This window comes from Solenopsis invicta, chromosome 5 (assembly GCF_016802725.1).
Source record: "Solenopsis invicta isolate M01_SB chromosome 5, UNIL_Sinv_3.0, whole genome shotgun sequence".
Lineage (NCBI taxonomy): Eukaryota > Metazoa > Arthropoda > Insecta > Hymenoptera > Formicidae > Solenopsis > Solenopsis invicta.
This window is the reverse complement of record NC_052668.1, coordinates 15,912,121-15,932,818: the sequence shown is the minus strand read 5'-3', so window position 1 is coordinate 15,932,818 and position 20,698 is coordinate 15,912,121. Positions and strand designations below refer to the sequence as shown.

General features: G+C 37.7%; 1 protein-coding gene across 1 annotated transcript in view; it reads right to left on the bottom strand.

Moving 5' to 3' along the window:
- Positions 1 to 20,698, bottom strand: part of LOC105198572 (E3 ubiquitin-protein ligase MYLIP) — a 189,293-nt gene that overhangs the window by 29,118 nt on the left and 139,477 nt on the right. The window contains exon 2 of the mRNA XM_026136828.2: positions 9,771 to 9,967. Within this exon, the coding sequence (XP_025992613.1) occupies positions 9,771 to 9,967 (197 nt within the window). The remainder of the gene's footprint in view (positions 1 to 9,770; positions 9,968 to 20,698) is intronic.

Sequence of the window (20,698 nt, the reverse complement as noted above, 5' to 3'; positions counted from 1 at the left end):
AATAAAATAAAATGAAAACGGTTGGAGGTTACACATTGCATATGCCAAATGTGTAAGCGTGAATTTTAATCCTCGATCGCTTTTCATCCAGAATTTTTAGACGACTCTTAGCCTCCCATCCCGTCGAATTTCCGCGCGCGAATCATTAGCATCGTGTCGCGAGCGTCACGTTCGCGGTGCGCAAAGAGATGAAAAAAGTCCGCCCGTGTCGCGAGTGCGATGAACTCGAATTTCTTCCTTTGTGACGCCCCCGTTTCTGACGGTCACACGCCGACGACATTTTTCTTTTCATCAGAGTTAAGCCTTCATCCGGGAGAGAGAGATAAAACTCGTAATTTATAACACGTAGCACATGCCGCGCCAGCGCGGCCTTTTTCCGCGCGGCGCGATTCTCGACGGGGCGGTGGACGCAATTTTGAAAGCGGAACGATATATTTTTTTTTTTGCTCGATATATACAGACGATATAAAAAACGGTTGTTTCCTGCCCGTGCGTTTTCCGCCCATCGGTTTTTCTATATCCGCACAAGCAAAAGCGCGACACACATATTTCATTTTATTCCGTTTATTACCGCTACGGAAATGTTTGTTTAACCTTTGGAACGCAAACTTTTTTTTAATACCACGCTAAAACAGGTAATCGCAGGCTTGTATTATTTCGTCAATTTTCGTGTTGTTTGGTATTTCATGTTACATGCTTCGAGAGACGATACTGAAAAGTCCGTTTTATCCATTGAACGCGACATTTTTCAAAGTAATCTTTTCGTTAAGTACAGAATTATAGTCATTTTTTACAATTAAAAAAATTAAGAATTAAGTTAGAGTTAGAATGCATCAATTTCATACAAAAAAAATTTGGAAAATTACAATTTCTCTCATTACCGAGAAGCCCGGTGTAAATTTGTGACATTTGCTTTGTCGAAAAGTTTTTATACGTACTTGTTTTATATGAACGCTTTGTACGTATAAAACACATATACTCCCAATTCGGAATAACATAAAAGAACAATACTGCGTTTTTAGAAATGAGCTATAGGAGTTTTAGTATAAGAGAAACTTTTACCTGAAAATTTGTGCGTTATTAATGTACACGGAAAGAAAAATTTTCACCGGTACAACTAATTACAATTTGCTAAAATTGTACCATTAAAATTTTACCAATTGCAACAAAAAGTTTACCGCTATCGTTACTACAGTTTCATAACAAAGTACACTTATCTTGTTATAATTATATCAATTACAAATTTGAATCTGCTATTCTATTAAATAAACTTCTGCGTAGACGGAGAAAAATGTTGAATTTAGTAAATATTATTTATTTCAAATATTTCACGATTGTATTCGCTTTATTGCAAGTTCATCATAATTAAATTTATTCAAAATATATTCTGAATTCTAATAATTTAAGTTTTAATTAAAAACATTAAAACAAAAATTTAACTTACTTATTACACTAATTTTTTTTTAAATACAATTTTATAATATTCTTTGAAAGAGTATAAATTCTTTTCTGTTAGTATAAGTTAATACATTTGTTTGTGATAAATACATTTTAAAACAATTATCAAGCGAATTCTTTGTGAAAGTTACTAGAAAAAAAATAATAAACTGAGTAAACACATTTTTTTACAGTATTTTTCTTTGAATGTAATAGTTTCACTTAATTGTAAAAATTTGCTCATGTGCAAAGAGGATGTTCTATGTACTTTGGCTAAAAAAATGATAGTAAAAAAAAACTTATGCAATTTAAAACTAAATACAGAAGTGTATAAAATTATAATTATAGTTTTTTCGCGGATATGCGAAAGGTTCATGTAAATGCATATAAATATGCTGACGTACCAAATATGCATATCGAATAGTTACATTTGCATATCATAGAAATGTTAATAGCGATTGCAATTATTATTTATGTTATTCTTTACAACTGATAATTTCTCAATTGGTATTCACGTAATAATTTACGAATATATATTGCGAATGAATAATAATTTATGGAATAATAGTTTGCTCGAGGAAATCCCGTATATCCGTTCGTAGTATTTAGGACAAACATAAATTTTGCTCCGTTTCATTAAATATTTGAATTTGCTAGAAATGTAATTTCTATCCGCTGATGACGATGTCGTAATCCTCCCATCATATTCGCTTTAGCAAATTTTTTTTCTCTCAGACGCAAATCTTCGGGATCTTGGTAGCTCGAAGAAAATGACGAACGACTCGCGGCGTTATGGTATATTCTTGTGAGAAGTCGCGGTTGTAATTCTGCAGATTAACTATGAGTCCCAAACACCTCGGATACGGAAACACTTTGTCTTTATCAACGTCGCGACTTTGCGGTCGGAAGAAATGCGTGGCGACGATCTCTCTCACCATCGTGACGTATGATAGACGATCTTGTCGGCGACATTTCGCTAATGCGGAAGTGCAATGCGAATTAATAAGAACGGAGCGATGGAGTTTCGCTCCTCAATCTATCCCTCGTGGCGTAAACTCGACGACATTCATTGAAATTCCGCAACGAATCGTTGTTACGAAATTAATTGCGCAGTCCGTTAATTTTCGCCGTAATGTCAGTTGTAAAATATGGATACAGCAATTTCCAACGCTCTGTATTTTTAATCATCGATCACATCGCGATGCGATAATGGCGAGACGTGTCACTTCGCGCCCGTATATCTTCCCGAAATTTACGGGCGGAGTGTGACGGGAAAGTCGTGACGTCGTTGCAAACGAAATGTAGATCGGCGATAAATCAAACGCTAGCGCCGGTATGAAGCTTCCACGTCGGACAGAGACCCCGAATTTGCGATCGGAGAATCGTGTTTTTGTGAGCGGATAAAAATGCAAATCGATAAATCACAGGCGAAGTCGATGGCGCCAAATAATTAACGTGATATCCCCCGTGATTTATATCCTGTGATAAAATATGATGATGAAGTACGTTGCGTTCTAAGTAAAAAAAAAGAAGAAAAAAAAACGTTCTTGTTTCGTGCAACGTTTTGTATTTTCACAAATTTTCTGTGCATTTCCGCGGAAAGTGGCAGTCGTCGGTGAAAATATTGAAATGGCTCGAAATTACCGAAATAAGCGAAAATAAACTGCGGATAGCTAATTTCAGCGAGTCATAAATGACATGTCATCAGTCATCAGTTCTTTATCGATTACGCAATAATACTGTGATGCAGAAATATAATAAAATGCGAGTTCAAATATAGAAAAGCACGACGTTGTTTGACCGAACATTAACGTTATAGAGTACTATTGTGAGTGAATTTTCACCTATGTGTTAATTCAAGTATTTTTGCCATTAGATAGCAGAAATAGCCACGAGCTTGTGAATCTACCTATTCTCTTTAGTATATCTATAGTCATAGACGATGACAGATCTGCAGACTCTCTTTAAGTCTTGTGATCTCAAACTTGTCTGGATGAATATTCAGTAGTGTTAAAGTAATTTTTTTTCAATTCATAATTTTTTGCGATATATATTTTGTTCGCGAGTTTATTTTTATAAATTAATAAACTATTTAATATGGATAGAAATAAACTCACACAAAATTTATTTTAGTAACTTTAAATAATAACTTCAAAACTCGTAACAAATTTTCTATGACTGTAACAATAAAAATAAAAATCTGCCGTAATATAATTTTCAGTAGAGTAAATTGATGTACAACTGGTTATTGAAATAATAATTATATCAATTTATTCTATTAAAAAAAGTAAACAAAATTATTTAATAATTGAACAAGTGTTAGTAAAAAAGGCAGAGGTCGCTTACTTCTTTTACCTGCACATTCAAGCTTTACATTTTTTTCTTCAGATATTCCATCTAATCACTGATTAAATTTTCCGAAAAAATTATAATTATGTGAGTGAATTTTCACCCAGAGTAGTGTTAAAGAAAAATAAAATAACGCACTAAGGATAACGTCACCCACAGTGATCAAAAACATCTCTAACATTTTCCTGCAAAATCTAAAACCTTGATGGCGTTCTCTCTGGCTCTTTCTTGAAAAGACCCGTCGTAAACGGTGCGGGATAACGCAATTAAATCTGACCCACGTCGGGATTAATTTTGTGGTATCTTATGCGGCAGACCAGAGACAAACCCTTTTACCCGTGCCGTACCCTACGGATTTTACCGTCGAATATACATATGGTCCTCCGAGATATCCCGGTTGGAAGTAGAAAATAAGCGCGACGTGGTAATGTCGTAATTTTGTTAGAGATTAATTCGTTTTATGTGTATTACGAAGCGCCGAGAGATTAACTGTGATTCGCCACCTCAGTTAAAAACTTTCACGTAATTAAGATAACGTATTCGACTTGTGGTGAAATAATTCATGAGTAATGATGATATTGACGACGCGACACCGGAAAATTCGCGCGCTAATCGCACATGAAAGCGCAACGTTAACTTGCGAAAAGTGAATTTCTCGAGTTGAGTTTAGTTCGGTCGACGGCACGGCAACGTCAAAGGGCACACATCGGAAAGGGATGTCGAAGTGCCGCGGATTAAGAGGCTCCGAGAGAAGCTTGTGAAATCAACTTTTTCGGCAAGGCATAATCAGACGTAAAATCATCAAGGCGTAAAATTCTATTCGCGCGTACTTGCGTAAAAGCGTAATTTCTTAATTAAATAAATTCCAATTTTATAGGAGAAAAGTAATATTTTTATAAATAGTATGTAATTTTGTCACACATAATTAATTTATTATTTATTCAACAGCATAATTATGATTTTTTACGAGGGTCACTTTTGGTTAATTTAATTCCTTTCTCAAGGAAGATGATTGATTTTAACATATCATATGCTCGCATATGAAATAAATGTAACAAAAAATTCATGTTTAATTAAATTAAAAAATATCTTTTTCAATTATCACATCTTATGAATAAAAAGCTTCGTAAAAGTAATGTCCAAATTGCTTTATTCACATTTTTTAATTAAAGTCGGTTAGCTTCATTGAGAAAAAGATTAAAATATTAAATGAGTGGATAAAATAACGATTGTATGTAATTGAATAAGTAATCAGTTATATCAACAAAAAACATAACATTCACATTATTTATAAAAACGAAATTAATTTCTAGCCCCCGCCCCTCCCTTATTTCATCTATTATTAGTTTCACTTGCAATAATGAAATAGTATTTTAATTATTAGCGCCCGGACGTTGCGGAAATTAAAATCATTAATTTATAGCATTAAAGTTGAATAGATGCTCTTTAACATCAATCGCATTCACATTTATAGATGAACAGAATGTTTTATCTAACAAATCCAGCAATCTACTTTTTCTTAATCAAAATTTGAAAAATTTTTTAAATATTATTTTTAACAAAAATATTTCTCAACATAATTACCTAGGCACATAGTCGTCACGCCTTTTGCACATTGCATGCAGGGAAGGATTCGTTGTAAATCTAACGGATTACATATTGCTGGACAACGCGAGAGTTCGTAGCGCAAGCTGGCGTAATTACAACAGCGGTATAGCGTTACCAGTGACGAATTAATTCGCACGCCGGACGCATTACTCTTCGTGTATTTAGCCCCTCCACGCGGGATAATTCGAGCGACCGCGATTAAATTGAAATTACGTTTCGATCCGCTGAAATCTGCGAGCCGCTGCTAATTACAATCGACGCAGGCTACATTTAGTTGCGTTGATTCGTCGGAAACTTCCGACACAAGTTCTGTCGCTCTCTCTCTCTCTCTCTCTCTCTTCGGAAATTTTTTCACCGCGAAAAATTCTGAGAAGTTTCAAATGACAGAGAGCACGTCGTCACTTTTAGCTTAATCGTGAAAGGGTGGAATGGTGGAATGTACCGACGCGAAATTCGAATACCGTAGCTATCTTCCCGACATAATCGAGTTCCCTTATTCATAGAAATCGCAATTAAAGTCTACCTGTTAACCCGGGAATAGTTAAAATAGTTAAAGTTAACTATTTTAACTATTCCCGGTCACTCCAGTTTTGTTTTAACGATCACCTGGAGAGATTTTTCTAGGTAAAAACCCATTGTTATTAACTAAAAATTGTATATTGATTATGTGACATTGTTGCATAATTTATTAATATCTAAGAACATTATGTATATAAATTTAATTAATACTTTTTTTTCAAAAACGTGAGGAGAAACTAAGAAAATATTAAAGAAGAAATTTATTATGACAGTATTTTCAAAAAATAAAGAAATCAGTTTATAAAAAGTTTTTATTGCTGGTTTTCGTTAAGTTTGAATAATTCTCGTAGAATTATTCAAAATGATTTATTTCTAGTTTATTTATAGTTTATTATATTGTACATATAAATATAAAAGTTATAGGAATTATTTTTAAAAATAAACATTTATGAAAACATGATACAATCTTTTGATTTTGATAAACACAAAGCTATTAATAATTATAATACTTTCAAATTCAATACTTTCAATTCAAAATCAAATTATTATGTCGAATTTGTAATATAAACTCTTACTACATTTGATTGAAAAATTTTATGACGGAAACGATCACCTGGGGTGTTGTTCTACATTTCAGCTAGTTTCAACTGATCGGTTCTGTAAATATATGAGTCATAACTCTTGTTTCTATTGTATTGTATAAATTCGATCTCGAAATCTTCGAACAAAAAAATGTAGATTTTGGATCAATAAGAAAATTTGCAGTGACCTTTATTTTTTTTTATATCTCAAAAAAATATTTTTTATAAAAAAAACATCCCGGGCGACTATTCTCGGATTAAACGAGCTTCTTTTTCATTAACTCTTTCAGAATTTCTCATCGTCGGGCGCGTGATCCGGGCGGAAATCCACGCTAAGAAAATTCCGAGAGCGAGAGGCTCCCCAAATATTCCTTACTCTCCACCGACGCGATCCAATCTCGCGACGCGGCGATCGTATTGCCGCACGGTCGTCGCGGAATGTCACGTATCGAGGGCTGCGCCGATACAAATGCCGCGAATAATGCAAAATAAATCGCATCGGAGTCGTGCATAACATTATTTACCGTGCGTCTCGCCCGCACGGAAGCGCACCGGCGCGGCACGTCGGGCGTCGCTTCTGCAATCGCGCCCGAAAACACATATCCAACGCGGTATTGCCAGATACAATCAGTACTCCCACGGCGCGGCGACGCCAGCATGCAATTTCGTACGTGCTCGTTCGAGGATCGATGGATCGTGCGGATCGCACCCAAGGAATCCAACTGATTGTACGAGCGTTTCTCTATTTCTCTCCCTCTATTTCTCGTTATTATCCTTTTTTTCCCTCTCGTCTCTGGCTCTCTTTCCAAAAAAGAAACGATTTACAAAGAACGCTTTTCAATTCGAACGAAGTCTGTCGTATCTATCTATTTATCTCTCTCTCTCTCTCTCTCTTTCTCTCTCACCGTTGCAGTCGATGCACGAGTGCACTCGCGCGTCGGATTACGACGGACGCAATTCACAAATGCCGCGGAGAGTTCGCGGTGAGTCTCGCTTTGAATACGCGGCGTCGCGCCACGGTAACGAGCCAATCAGAACTTCAAACAAAACGAGTTCCTGCTTCCCGAACATTCGCGACGTGTATTTCCCGGAGGCAGTTTCCCTCATTCCGCAGTTTACGCGGCGCCGGATGCTGATTTTAAAATACAACCGGACAGCGCGGCGCTCTCTTACCCTCGTGGGGTTTATTACACGTTATTACTAACTGTATACGTAGAACGCAACATCGTATAAGAGTTGGTATCGCATTAACGAGGTTTGCGGTCGTGTAACACATATAACGAAGCGAATGTTCGAATGAATAAACCTCCACTGAATTTTAAAACTACTTTGCCGTATTAAACCTTCGAAGATCGATAAAGGGCGCAAAGAGGGTTTGGGCATCCATGCTATAGAGAGGGCTCGAAGACGATGCAAATGTCCTGTAATTAAAGCGGCGACGGTAGCAGAGAGGTATTGGTCTAACTACTTCCAGTTACCGATACTGTAAATTTATTATAAGAAAAGAAAAGCGGTGGGACACTCGGATTAAGAGCTCCACCGAGGATTACGAGCATTCCGGAGGAGTCTTATTGTGAGATTACCATGATCCCGTTAGGTATCATCGACGTCTAATTTAACTGTAGACAATGTCGCGCGGTAATCCCCGAAATAAGCTTCTGTTTGAAATCACATCGACGGCGACCAATCAATCGGTGGAGTATTGCTTGTCTGTCGAGCGTGTAAACTATCCGTCTACCTCAATCTCCCGGCTGTCAAGGGACGACGAACATTGCAAGCGCGCCTTGGGAGTTTACGAGATTATATGTAGATCCCTTTCGAACCCTCGTCGGACGGTCATACATGTGAAATAGAAGTTTTACCAAGTTATGATGTCGTTAAATCATACAAAAATGCACTGGGGGTCAAAGCAGTGTCTATTAAAATGTTCGGCTGAATTCAAGGAAAAATTTTTAACGATGTTTGCGTGCCAAATAAATTGATATTTCTTGAACTTTATTCTGCCTGTACAGGCAGAAAAATATTAATCTCTTATTTTAAAGAAAGCGATTTAATCAAGTTTTAGTTTTCTTCTTTTAAGTGATGATTAACTTTGCAAAAAAATATTTTTTTGATAATTGTCTTAAAATATACTTATTATTTGCTTAAAATAAACTTTTTTTACATGCTAAAAAATACTGTAAATTACTTGAATTAAATAAAATATTATTTATTTAAAATATTTTCCCAAATTCATATATCTGCAAATCTGTCATAAGCCTCTCATAAGCATCAAATATATTTAAAATATATTCTGAATCCTAATAGTGATTTAATATTAATAATTCAATCAAGAAAGATGAATGATATTCTAATATGATCGGAACACATTTAAATAATGAAAATGGCTATATCAGATCAAAAGTGGATTTTTGTGCTCAATAAATTTCTAGGTGAATTTATAAATATTTATGAAATTCTCCAAACTGCGAGCTGCTTACTTGCCAGATTTAAAATACAGCTTTCAAGAAGAAACCAGAAAATGTAATATCACGAAAATAAAATTTAATGAATTTAATAATTTTTATGCGTACAAGCATCTCTACTTTTCCGCCCTTATTTTAAAACTGTAAAAGATTTATTGTGAAAAACATTACCTTAGCCAAGGTTTTTCGCAATAAATTCTTTACAGTTTTCGGAATACGAGAAAAAGGGCGGGATAGTAAAAATGCTCATAAACATCAAAATTATTAAACTGATTAACAATTTAATTTTCGTGATATTACATTTTCTTTTTAAAAATTTAAATCCGGTAAGTAAGCGGCGTGCTGTTTGGGGAAATCTTATAAATTTACGTAGAAAATAATTGAGCATTAAGATTTCAACCGGTACATTTATTTTCGTTATTTAAATGAGTTCAATCAAGGACATTAAGTTAAAACAAAAATTCGATTTGCTTTCGATCATTTCAACTTTTTTTAAAATACAATTTTATAATATTCTTCAAAAGACTATAAATTCTTTTTTTAGTATAGAGGATAACAAATTTTTCTAAAATCTACGATAAATATATTTTAAAACATCGATAAAATGCTTTGTTAAAGATAATCATGCCTTAATCGTTTTCTTAGCACTAGAATTGATATCTTCTACGTTTAAGTCTAGTTATAATTCATACATCAACGTGCTAAAGGATTTACGGATTGCGCCGAAAGAATGAAAAGGTCTGTTTGTTCGGTCTGTTACGACAAATATATTTGAACAATGGTGTGATTCGTGTCAATTAATTTTCCTTACCTGGTGGCCTCTTGCAGCAACAGGTGAGGAGGCACCCAAAACTTAACCCTCAGTGCGAATCTTAAAGGTGCCACGCCGCCGCCGGTCTGTCGCTCTATAGGGTTCCTCAGATTCAGCCAGAGTTCCTCGCCCTTTGCATTTTGATACTTCAGCCCAAAGTAGTCGCACTCCTTGCTGACTCCCAGACAGTCGCAGGCCTGCACATCAAACAAATCGACCATTATATTCTTCGCAAACAACTCTTCCGCGCGACTTTGCCACGGTGTTCTATGACAGAAATATTTCAAATAAATTGAATCGATCGCGCCAACTGCGCTTCCTCGCAAATCGTCTTTTGCTCTCGGGATACGACCCAAATTTTCAAACGACCCGCTATATCTCTTCGGTTTAGCGTCTATAATTAATCGTTGATCCGCGACACTTCGACCGATTAATCCGCGCGGGATTCTCTCGCGGGCTAGTCCGGGAGGCAAACAAATCGTCGGCAATAAATTAGAAAGTTACAGCACGCGCATGGGGTACTATCCGACCGCGCACAGATATCGCGGAAAAGCGCACCGCGGAGTCATTATTCGCGCTCCGCTCCTTCTCCGTCTCGTTTCCACCCCGCCGGCCTCCGCCGTTTCCCCATTCTCGTCGGTAATTTTTCCTCGCCGCGGCCGCCGTAATTGCAGACCGGAAAAAATATCGCGATTGTGGGCGGCTAACGTATGCAATTAAATCAAGCGTGTTGCTTGCGCGCTCGCAATCTCTTTTTGCGCGGAGCGCAAACGATTGCTTGGATCTTCCAGGAATACCACCTCGCGATATAAATGAAAATGCAACGTCAGCCAAACGGCAACTTAACACAGTCGAATGCAATAAAATATTTGCAGCCAGGATTGGTGTTCTTAAGTATAATAAAAAATGATAACGAGATAAAGCCGTTTTCATTACGTGGATAGATAAGACATTCCACAGAGAGATCCTGTTTCCCTCATCCATTAAAATTATTTAATTACAACGAATCATTCCATCTGATAGATGGTCTGATAGATTTCGTCGCAGTCAATTTTTTTCCTGGCTGGCGATGTGACGACCGGGAATTTCTCGCAGAAGCTTTTTAATATTCATCGATAGACATATTGAATTGAAAGGCAGCTAAAAAGTATTCAGAATAAATTCTTAATAAGCAGCCTTTTCCATTTATACTCCCGCGCGCGGGCTCTATAACACCGACGGGATTCTATTCATCCGCGAGCGCGCTCCGCTCATTCTGCATTATAAAAATCGATATTCACGATGATACCGGCGATCGCACTTTTATCGTAAATTATGCCTTCAGCGCACCGTTCGACCGGCGTTATTGCGAGCTATTATATCCGTTATTTACGCCACCCGAGTAAACGCCGCGAGCGACGCTGAAAAAAATCGTTATAAACGTTATGGAAAACGACACGTGTGCTCTGATCTGCGCCATCGATCTCGCTATTTAAATCGCGCGTTCATGCCGCGGCACTGGCTCATCATCTTGAATAAATCACAGAGCGTGCGCGTGGTGTCGCTTCGGAAATATTTGCGCGGCTCGTCGAGAGAGTCACGATTGATAATTTTCTATCGCTTATAGCTCGATATTGGCCCAGACAAGATAATTTCGCGCGTTGCACTTCCGCTCGTGGACAAAAGCGCTTTAATTCTTTATTTACTGTAATGCGACCGCGCAATTTCTTCTAATAAACGACACTAACACGTTCATCCGGTAACATGATCGGTGACCGTCGCGTGCTAAAAATACCTACGCGATACATTCGATTATAGAATATGAAATTACTGATGCTGCGGTAAAAGAGAGAAAGGAAAAAAATGGATACGTCGCAGAAATATTTGGCGCAAAAATGTTTGGATCAAACGAAATAGCCGGAAGACTAAATGGATTTGCACGTAGCATCAGCGAACTATCGGGAATAACCAATGTTGTAATCAATCGATTATTTCCGGTAGCTAAATGTGCGTACACGGAATATTTATATATTGTGTACGAGCGGTAAAATAAACTTTTGAAAAATTTTCAATATATAATAACCATAATTTTGATGCGTTTCTGCTTTCTTGTTTTTGAAAGAAAATGTTAAGTAAGTTTCCTCCTTCGTATCTTTTTTTTTTAAATTTATCTCGTTTCTCGCTTTTAATTCTGAAAATACCTGCTGCATCAAAATTATGGTTATTATACACTACTAAAAAAAAAATAGGGAACACTTTCCAGACACCAAAAATTAGGCTATTTTCAAATGACTGTAACTCGGTGAAAAATCATCGTAGGTAAAAAATAAAAAAAGCATTTTGAAGCTTGAAGATCGAGCTTTAACGTTCTACTAGCAGATTTTCAAAATTCTTTTAACTTCCTTGTCTTACGCAGTAAAAAAGCACACCTTGTTTTGTTCATTAAAATTTTGTATCTTTGACACTTTGCAGATCGACCAACAAATTTTTTTCGAATAATTCAAGTAAAATTTCATAAACTACAACATTTTACCTACAAAATGCTTTTTTAAAAATTTCTTTACGATTTTTTTTGACCGAGTTACACAACTTTGAAGCTAAACCTGCATTTTTTACAAATGATATCCGTACTCCGTGAAAAATCATCGTGTGACAAAAAATCAAAAAACCATTTTAAAGCTCGAAGTTTCAGCTTTAACATGCTGTTAATGGTTTTCAAAAATTTTCTCAATTTCTTAGTACTATGCCCCAAAAAAGATACACTGTTTTTTCCTTGAAATTACGTATTTTTAATAGCCTGTAGCTCAATAAAAAATTTTTCTCGACAAATCTAATGCAAGTGCCATAAAGAATGACATTTTGTCTATAAAATGCTTTTTTTAAAATTTTTTCTACGATTTTTTTTTGACCGAGTTACAAGACTTCGAAGAAACACATTTTATACAGTACATTTTTTTGAAAAATGACGTCTACCGCCGACATTAGCATTACCTAATGTGCACCACGTGGAGGTTGCCGGTCGGATTTTTGCACATCGTGTGTGTGTGTGTGTGTGTGTGTGTGTGTGTGTGTGTGTGCGTGCGTGTGTGCGTGCGTGCGTGCGTGCGTGCGTGCGTGTGTGTGTGTGTGTGTGTGTGTATCACAGCAGAGATAAGGACACCACAGTTCGTCACTTCTGCGGTATTTAATGACTCCAAACCCTCTCTGCTGTGTGTGTGTGTGTGTGGATTAAGGCGTCGCGAAGAATAGCCGCAAAATTGAGAAGAATTGGGAGAAATTTTAACGAAAATTTGGCACAACATTCCGCAAGATCGTATTGCAAGATGTATAAATATGCGAGAACGCTTGCAAGCAGTAATTGATCAGAGAGGAGAAAATACACACTATTAAACACTCATGCGCGTGCGCGCATACACACACACACAGCAGAAAGGGTTTGGAGTCATTAAATATCGCAGAAGTCACGAACTGTGGGGTCCTTACCTCTGCTGTGATACACACACGCACACGCACGCGCGCACGCATGCGCGCACGCACGCAGACACACACACACACACACACACACACACACACACACACACACACACACGATGTGCAAAAATCCGACCGGCAACCTCCATGTGATGCACATTGGGTAATGCTAATGTCGGCGGTAGACGTCATTTTTCAAAAAAATGTACTGTAAAAAATGTGTTTCTTCGAAGTCTTGTAACTCGGTCAAAAAAAATCGTAGAAAAAATTTTAAAAAAAGCATTTTATAGACAAAATGTCATTCTTTATGGCACTTGCATTGGATTTGTCGAGAAAAAATTTTTTATTGAGCTACAGGCTATTAAAAATACGTAATTTCAAGGAAAAAACAGTGTATCTTTTTTGGGGCATAGTACTAAGAAATTGAAAAAATATTGGAAAATTATTGATAACATGTTAAAGCTGAAACTTCGAGCTTTAAAATGGTTTTTTAATTTTTTGTCTACGATGATTTTTCACGGAGTACGGATATCATTTGTAAAAAATGCAGGTTTAGCTTAAAAGTTGCGTAACTCGGTCAAAAAAAATCGTAAAGAAATTTAAAAAAAAAAACATTTTGTAGGCAAAATGTTGTAGTTTATGAAGCTTTACTTGAATTATTCGAAAAAAATTTGTTGGTCGAGCTGCAAAGTGTCAAAAATACAAAATTTTAAGGAACAAAACAGGGTGTGCTTTTTTACTGCATAAGACAAGGAAGTTAAAAGAATTTTGAAAATCTGCTGATAGAGCCTTAAAGTTGGATCTTCAAGCTTCAAAATGCTTTTTTTATTTTTTATCTACGATGATTTTTCACCGAGTTACAGTCATTTGAAAATAGCCTAATTTTTGGTGTCTGAAAAGTGTTCCCTATTTTTTTTTGAGTAGTGTATATTGAAAATTTTTATTCACCGCAACATTCCATGTAACGTGCAACAAATTTCTCGAAAACGCTTAAAACGTTGCACGATTGATGGATCAAAAATAGAGGGGCTATTAGTTTTATCATGTTGACAGAGTGCCGTTTAAGCCTCTCAGCGTCGACGAGTGACACACGTTCCAACAATGCAGATAAACATTTTACTGATTATAATCGATGGATGGCAGATTTTATTAAAATAACAACGATACTGGCACCCAGCTAATAACAAAGATAAAATATCAATGTTAAAAACCTATAAACCTATAATATTTATTACTGGAGAAATGTTGATACTTCCTATCTGATACTAAGTGAAGTTTCCAGGATGAGAAATACTGTGGGTGTTGTTCTCTCTTCCTCTCTCGAGATCGGATTTTCGATCTCGAGATCGGATTTTATACCGGTGTTACGGGTAAACTCGGTCACGTGCGTTGTGATAAGGAAAATTCACGGAGAGCGCTTGCACCCGTTGTCCCCGCGGTAATTTATCGCGCTCGGCCGGCGATGTCAGCGGTGGCTTTTTCCGGAAGTAGAAATGCGTGAAAACGAATAGCCAGTTGAAGACGTGTGTCCATTCCTTGGGCCCCTCCCTCGCGACATCAACGTGTAGCCATCCGGTCAGACGAATGCGCCGTATCAATCATTGTTAGCTCCGATTACATATTACAGAAACTTTCTTCATTTCTCTTTCGCGCTTGTTCCATAGAACAAGTAGAGATTCCATAGTAAAAAATAAAGTTTTGAATGATACAAAATAAGATTATAGCCTTACACGCCTTTCATATCAGCCTTTATACCTCCGGTCAGCTTTGAACAATTCCCACTCATTCAGAAACGGAATTCGAGAAGAGCCGAAATAGAAGTGATTTAGACCTCAAAGACAAACCACTCTCTCAACGATTTTCTGATACTGCCAATAACAACGTGCGCAGTTTATTGGATACAAATTCATGAATTTCAACAGAAAAGGTTGCTTATAAATTCAATTTTTTTTTTTAACAGATTGCCTTTCGGCATTAAAAAAAAAACATAAATTACAACAACTATCAAAACTATGACGCTCACTCATTATAACATGATGCAATGTGTTTACATTTTTTATTGCAACCAATCAAATTGTTATTAAAACTCCTATAAAATAGTGACATCATGTTTTCCAAACAGAATATTTTTAAAACATACCGCATATAGCTTACGTAAGAAAACGTAGTTGCAAATTTCGTTCGAATGTTGCTCGCTACGCCTTTTAATCTCGCGAATGCGACGTGCGGTTCCGTCTTCTCTTTATGCGAAAAAGGGACGAAAACGCACTCGCGGTACCATGTGACGCGGGTGGCGACGCATGAATTGCAGATCTGCGGGCGAACATACAGTTCGAAAACGAAATTTATTGTTCAACGAGGCCTTGTGTTTGCGCACCGTTCGTCGAAGTATCTTGGGGAAAAATGCAGCAACCCAGTTTTAGACGAACGTCGGAAGATTTACTCAAACGAAACGAAACAGCCTCTCGCTCCGGCCATTGTGCGTCCGAGAACGATCATCTATTTCTCCTTCGCTTCCTCCGGAATATCCTTTGAAAGGGTATCAAACGACACCCCGAGAATTGCACGCAGCGCAGCAGAATAACGATATCGATTCTCGTAATTGAGCTCATCGCTCGTGACTTGTGTTTAATGCCGCTTGATGATCCATTTGTCGTCGTCCGTTAAATATTTTACATCGACATTGACACAATCTAATTGAGCATCGGCGAAAAGCAAAAATTTTAATATTTAACCGAGCGACGGAGAACGAAAAGGAAATTTCAGTAATTTCCTTTTTACTCGGCACGGAGCGACAATCAAGAGAGAATCGAGTGATTACTTAATCGCAGCGTAGAGAAGATTAACGATCAACCCTCCCGCCCGTAAATATCCAGCGGACTCCGCAAAAGCGCAATACCTGAAGCCTCCATTATTGGATAAGCCGGCAATTGCTCGTCTATTGTCTCGGGTAAGACTACAAACGGGGCGCAAACAATCTTCCCCTTGTTTACCCGTCCTTGATTGGGTCGTGAATCTGTAATGGGTCCGGACCAGTTTCTCGCCGAACGCGCACCAAGAATTGCAAACGCGAAACTTTATCCGGCATATTTTTATCATACGCCCAAGTTGTTTGCATCGTCTACTGTTCGAGGAAGCAGTCGTGTTCAGCATCGCACGTCTCTCGGGGAGTTTCTTTCTGTCTCTCTCTCTCTCTCTCTTCTCCCTCCCATTCTTGTCGGGGAAAGTTCTTTCATATTATTTCGCCGTTGGCTCGCCGGGTCCGTATAAATTTTTGCGCGGGTCGACTCGCGCAGCTTCCAGAAATGATTATGTAAATTTCCGAGAGTGAATTGCACGCTCTATTTGATTACGAGTATTTAATCAAGCGTTGTTGCAAAAGCGTCGTGTCAAAAAAAAAAAAAGAAAAACTTTCGCAAAGCGAGGGAGTTCATAAAAAAAAAAATGATGAGAACAGAATAAAAGTAATGGAGTACCTGAAATTGCGAAATCAATTGTACCATTTCAGTGCCTCGAGATTGTTTTGCGTCGAATAATAAAAACGCTGCGCGACCGATGAATCCACTATTGTAACGCGAGAGACGTGTGTCTGTGTCATCGCGCTCGACGACGCGCGGTCTCGCAATACGTTTATCAAACGTATAAGCATCAAGCGATGTATTATCATCGATGCTGAAATTACTCGCGCTGTCTGACTCGATGCGTTTTCACGCATTTGCTCGTGCGCTTTCCGCCGCTGCTGTAGTTTTTCGCTATTTGCCTCGTTGGAGAGTAAAACGACGCGATAGCGTCGATTGGCGAACCAGGCCAGTCAGAGCTAGGCACTTCAAAGACTTCGGGCATGTGCAATTTCCATGCGTGCCTATACGAGCTCGCCGCCCGCACGATTATATCGGCAGTCGTTTTTTCAACCAATTCGCATATTGCAAGTTCCTTTGATCTCCGGCTTTATGAACGCGTAACCTGTATTTTTATGAGCGTCGATCAACGGATCAAACATTTCGATGCGCCACCATGCAGAAACGGCTCGACGCCATTTGCGTATGCGTAACGGCGGAAGAAATATGGGAATTTCCGTAACTTTGATGAAACTCTCTCTGGTGCTGCACGCGTAATTTTGACAAAAATACGATCCGGGTAATATCTGATCCGTTATCGTTTTGCACAAATATGTAAAGGTAAATGTAATAATTTTAAAGTTCACGAGTGCGCGCGATACATTTTCCAACCCGCTTCGCACGCGCAAGACAATATATCAGAGAATTAATGAAGAATAACGCAATATTGAAATGAATGTGAGCGCGGGCGTCGGCCCACACAGTAGCGGCTGCTTTTTCTCGTTCGCACGGATATGACACACGATTTATCCATTAAGCTTCGGTGCATGCAGAGATGAAGCAGAGACGTATCTGGTGATATTTCATTATTCTAATTAGCTGCTCAATTACGCCCGATGGATATTTTATTTATGCTAGGCGCCACGTGATAGATAGCGTCGGGGTCGTCACGGGGACACGCCTGAAGCTTTACATTCAATTACGTTTTGCACTTATTTGCGTTGGGCATCGTACTTGACGATACGCAAAATAACGAGATAAAATAAATGATTAATTGCTAAAAACGTATTTGTATCGCATATTTAATGTCTCTCTCTCTTTATTTTCCTTAACATCTCTGATTTTGATCAATCCCATATATATTAAATATATAGAACGCAAATAAAATATATGGACTCTTCCTGTTCGTGTCATCCTTTTACGACCAATATTAATCGACGATAATTTATTAACGAAATGCGTCCAGGAATTATTGTAAAAGGTTAATAAATGTTTCAACGAGATATAAATCGAATTCTGCCGATTATTTCCGCCACGGGAGAGTGGTTTATATCTTTCCCCATCTTCGCATCTGTACATGTTATCGAACTGCTTTGTTTTATCGACACACGTATTTACGCACAGTGCATACACTGTGATGTTCGCAATCAAAGTTTATGAGAGGAGTCTCTACTTTTCGTCCTTCGTTTGTATTCCAGTTTCGCGAACAACACGACACGACACAATGCGTCATAATAGCGGCCCTTCGTAAATACTAAAATGTGCCGTTCTTTCTCTCCGCGTTTGACTTTTCAGAGTCGTTTGTAACTTTGCTATAGGGGAGACTGGGGTGAGTTGTCATATGGGGTTGATCGTCGAAAAGCTTATAATAAAATGGCAGGATTTTCTTCCCTTTATGCTGTACACTGTTGATATAACGTTAATTTGTTGCGTAGAATGGTTTGCGCCAAAAGGCATCGTGTATGTTATTTACAACTTTGAAAAAAATGAAGTTGGTGAGTAAATTTTTCTTATCTCCTTTTTTGGTTTCCCATAAGTTTTTAACATTGCCAATTGCGACTACGTTCAGCAGAATAAAGTGATTGAAAGCATTTTCGAAAAAAAATATTATATAAATATTAAAATTAAGATTTTACTTTTTAAATTAATCATTAAACTATTTGTTTATAATCATTTTATCGTTAGGTTTTAATGAAGGCGAGCCTTTAGTCGAAACATATTAATCCCATGTAACTTTGATAATATATTTCAATAAATATTATTTTATTAAATTATTAATTCAGTTAATATATCAAATATATTTTATTGATTTTAAATTCTGAAAATGACTGTGACTTACTACATACATAAAGTAATGCAGAATATAATCAAATATTTAATATTAATATAATAAAAACAAATTTATTTTTAAATAAAGATATCTTTTAACGTTATTTCTTTGATTAAAAAAGTATTTCCAAGTTTAAAAATAAATTATTTTATACTATCTAATATTTATTTAAATCAAAGGAAATGATTTGATTGGAATAAACTTTTTTCAGTGTATAATAAGCAAAATAATTTAGTGTAACGTTAGAACTGTGTAAGATTCTCGTATTTAAAATAGCAATAAACATGACGAGAAATTAACAGAAAATTAACTGAAAAGTAACAACTTTTTAAGTAACTGTATAACTGTAATGTGTTACTTTCCAGAGTCGGTAACAAGTTACATTTAGAGAGAGAGAAAGAGGGAAAAAACTGTAACTCTGTAACTAGTTACAAAGTAACTTTCCTGGTAATCGCCAGCGCTGGCGTCTCCCTTCGTGAACGCATTTCGAGCGGGGCGATGCGTCCCGAGCGACACGCACCGCCGTTCGCGTGATAAGTGAGCGCGTACACGAGCGGCGACTTGTTCCTTTTTTCATGAATATTAAAGCGTCGCGATGCCGGCGGCGGCCTGTTCTAAAAAATCGTCGGCATAACTTCCATGGAAGACGCGCTTCTGCGTTGTAAATGTCACGGTGATTTAATCGTATTCACGATTAAAAACGCGCGCGATTAAATTCATGAGTCAAACACGGCGGTTGCGCTTAATTCAACCGCTGTCGCAGAGTCAATTTTGTTCCAAACGACAAGTGGCATTGTAATTCGGGTTAACTAGATAGGTGACCGGCAAAAATTGAAGAGGAGAGATATTTGATGGGGAGGATAATTGTCACGTGAAATTCGCATGTGTGCACGCACGCTCGAGGACGGAGTACGCGCCGCGACTGAAACGGAGCAATTTGCGGGCGTCGCGCCGCAATTAATATCTCGCCCGTGGACGAAATACGTGGGGGATTCGTTAATTCGACAGAGAATCCAGGATAAATGAACTTTATTGCGACGTCCAGCTGACGTTCGCCGGATTTGCGTCACCGAGCTAATCCACGTCCGTTGACGCTTCAACGCAAGAGAATCAAGAGGAAAAAAAAAGAGCAAATCGCGACGTAACGCGCACAGAAATTTCACCCGCGGATTGCGTCGCGCACGTAACTTCGCCGCGCCATTGCGAATTGCATCTGTGTTAAAACCGCGCGCGTGGATTACGCGGGCCGCAAAGGTCAACTTCGTTTTTCAGTTTGATTGCAATCGCGGTGGCTCAGTGCGCGCGCGGAGACGCAAATTGCAGTTTGCACGGGTGGAAGTTACGAGCATGTCGCAAAATTAAATTTCTGCGCGTTAAACTCGTTCAGTATTATAATCTCGTGCCACCGCCCCCGTTTCCAGTCCTCTCGCGCGCGTGCTTCTTCCACCGTGGGTGTACACGTGCGTATATATATATATGTGTGTGTGTGTATTGCATAATGGCCAAGTTCGACGTTTATGAGTTTCTTACTTTTAATGCGATTTATATAAGCGGCGCAATATTGCAGCAAGTAATATTCATATAATGCATAATATTCATATTATGCATTATATGTATGTATAATATGAATAGCAATCTCTAAAGAATTCGTGACAGCAATATCAACAAAAAACTGTAATGCAAATATTCCAGTGACCGAACATGTCCTTATATTATCACGGTCATGTGCACAAAAAATATTATCAAAGGTAACGTTAAAAAAATTAATTTGTTACACAACTAAATTAGAGTGAGAATTTTGAGATAAAAAA